Source organism: Polistes canadensis, unplaced genomic scaffold, assembly GCF_001313835.1.
Source record: "Polistes canadensis isolate GaletaPanama2010 unplaced genomic scaffold, ASM131383v1 scaffold_335, whole genome shotgun sequence".
Taxonomy (NCBI): Eukaryota; Metazoa; Arthropoda; class Insecta; order Hymenoptera; family Vespidae; genus Polistes; species Polistes canadensis.
Window position 1 is genome coordinate 1 of NW_014569882.1, and position 3,161 is coordinate 3,161.

The following is a 3,161-nucleotide window of genomic DNA, read 5'->3' on the forward strand; positions in this document are numbered from 1 at the left end:
AAAATATCTATATTTAAGCGATCGCTATATTAAATGAATTCGTCTTAGATATAACTCATAAATTAATAAAAACATCTGCAAAGTATTCTTCGCCGTGGCGACTCTGGATAGGCCCAAAATTGGTCATAATCATTGATGATCCTGAAAATATTAGCGTAAGATTCATCAAGTTTAATGTTACAGCTTATAATGCGCTTACAAATGTTGAATATTTTTTTACTCGTTATATTTTAATTTTGTTTTATTTCTTGTCTGCCTTTCAGATTTTATCAAACAGATCTTATGGATTTGAGAAAAGCCAGTTGTATGACTTTATAAAACCTTTTTTCGGTAACGGGTTGATTACTGCTCCAGGTAAACTATAGGGTATCATTTCCCAATTTTTTAATTACGAAATATTCAAAATAAAAAAAAAACAATAAATTTAAATAAGAAACTTTCTCTTATTTAAAGTGTCAATATGGAAAATTCATCGAAGAATCTTAAATCCAGTATTCAAAAAACAAATGATTTCAACTTATGTGGACTCAATAGTAAAAAATTCAAACAGACTAACTAATAATTTAGAAACTAATAACTGAAAAAACCTAAATTTCAATTATTACGTACGTTTATGTACAATGGGCATAATATTTGGTGAGATTTGGAGATTCTAAAAAGTAAAAAAAATATCAATGGACTAAAAAATAAGTTTGTGTGGATTGAAATTTATTAAATAAATATTTTCTTTTCGTACTGACAGATAGCCTATTGGAAATTGATTTTGATTTGCAGAACAATTTGGAATTAAAATTTCAGGAATATATTATTGAGTATTAATTAACAGAATATTTATATACTTATATATATTTTAATATGTTACTTCATATTTTATTACTTTTTTATATTTATTCTGAATTAGAGGGATAGACTTAGTTATGCAAAGAATTCTCAATATATGGTTACATTCTGACGTTACATTTAACAATTCATCTCTGGGAAAAAGAATAAAGGCACTTCTACAAATTCTTAATAAAATCTCAAGCGAGGTATACGTAAAAAGATCATTTTTATGTTAAATTGTTATTTTCTTTCACAAATATATGATCTCTAATATAACAATATATTTTTCTCACACATATATATATATTTTTCATTCGTCAAGATTGTAACAAAAAAAAGGAAAACAATAAAAGAAGGTAAAATTCTTCAAGAATCAAAAGGACTAGATAAAAGTAAGAATAACAATTTTATAAAAAGTTCTATTATGAATAAGTTTATAGATAGTATACTTTTATAACAATACTAAATGATATATTATATACTTCTGATAATAAAGGTAAAAACAAAAGTTTTTTTCTCGACGTGCTTTTCATATCACTTAACGAGAACGGAGAAATTTCAGAGCAAGGTATTCGAGATGAAATCAATACAATAATTTTAACAGTAAGTGTAGTCTATTTAATATTAAAGACAATTGCTTTTTATTCATTAAAAATAAAAAACCAATTTGTATTATTTTTTAGGGAAGAGAAACTACTGCTGGTACACTGACATTCTTATTTTTAATGCTGGCCTCGTTTCCGAACATTCAAGTACGTACAGATAACAATTAAACATTACCTTATTTTTTATTATCTTTTAAAAATCAAATGTATGTATGTACAAAACTTGTATTATGAATTCGACTTTTCTAATTACAGCAACAAGCATACGAAGAGTTGTACGATATTTACGGCTCAAGTGATACTAATGATGTTCCTATTACACTGGAAGATATCAACAAAATGAAATATTTGGAAAGAGTAATAAAGGAAACTTTACGTTTATTCCCTTCTATTCCATTTATTGGACGAACACTATGTAGCGATACAAAAGGTACTCTTACACATGATATAATATTTTTTGTACATTATTTTTTCGATTGACATTAATGTCTTATGTAAGAATAATATGTATTTATTTATYTTATCAAGTGGATGAAAATCTTGTAATACCGAAAAACTGCTCTGTACTTTTTTCAATATTTACTCTTCATCGAAAAGAAAAGTATTGGACAGAGCCTTTAAGATTTAATCCTGACAGGTTTTTGCCTGGAAATTACAACCAAAAATGTTTCTTACCATTCAGTTCTGGGAAAAGAGGATGCATAGGTAAAAGCACATGTTTATTCATTCTTGAAATAATATTCTAAACAGTTGATCAACTAAGTACATTTTTATTGAATATCGCTTTTTCAGGAAACAAATTTGCAATGATCGAAATGAAGGTTATTGCTGCTACTGTGTTAAGAAAATTTGCTGTTCGAATAGACGATGCAGTTTCAGTAGAAAATGTTAACKTAAAATTCAGCATAACTTTGGAACCAGCGGAACCTAATTTTTTGAGATTTAACAAGAGATAATGTTTCTACTATTTGTCGATACTATGTCATTAATAAAGTAATTAAGGCATCGGTCGCAACAACAATAGTTTCTTATCACTATCATGCCTCCTTTGGAAGGAAAAAGGAAACGCAGGGCGGTCCTAGTCCTTTTCCGATCCATGATTGGTCATCATCCGTCTTTCTTCTAAATATAAGTGACGCCTTAGAGTGGGAGTACGTCCAAAGGTTCTCAGAATCTCCCAGTCTAAACCATACACCACGTGTTATTTGCTTAATATTTCAGTATTAAATTTTAATAAAGGGAACATAGGACTTGTGTATAAACAATAATGAGGGCTTGCAATTATACTTCTTTCTACACATATTTCTATTATTTATTAAAATTATAAAAATATTTGTCAATAATTTTCAAATTTCAGTGTTGATGTATGTATATTGTAACAGTAAATATTAGGATTAAGAATTATACATTATATCACTAATCTTCAAATAACAAATTATAAAAGTTAATATTTTTTTTTTATGGTATCCTTAAAAACACTTTTCAATATGAAATGGAACTTTACAACTCCTATACATATATGAGATTTATAGCCAGATCTGACAATGAATCTTCATATATTTCCGAAAAAAATTCTTCCTCCATTTTGAGGATTTTTAGAAAAATATGACACTTAATTTTTATTATTCACAAATAAGAAATTATTGAATAAATTTCTATAAATTGTACTTTTTAGACGAGATCTGTTCTTATATCGTTGGAAGTTTCGAAAAGAATGTTTCGATTTCAGTAGCA

The 3,161-nt window shown here is 27.1% G+C and overlaps 1 protein-coding gene across 1 annotated transcript; it reads left to right on the forward strand.

Annotated features, from left to right (window-relative positions):
- Positions 1–48: 48 nt before the first annotated feature.
- LOC106791713 (probable cytochrome P450 4ac1) lies at positions 49–2,456 on the forward strand (the record flags this gene model as incomplete). The annotated part of the gene is made up of 8 exons (XM_014757573.1): positions 49–155; positions 264–354; positions 743–812; positions 902–1,028; positions 1,506–1,574; positions 1,683–1,857; positions 1,956–2,132; positions 2,220–2,456. Coding segments are annotated over 8 exons (980 nt in total), but the record flags the coding sequence as incomplete, so codon positions are not given.
- Between the last annotated feature and the right edge of the window lie 705 nt (positions 2,457–3,161).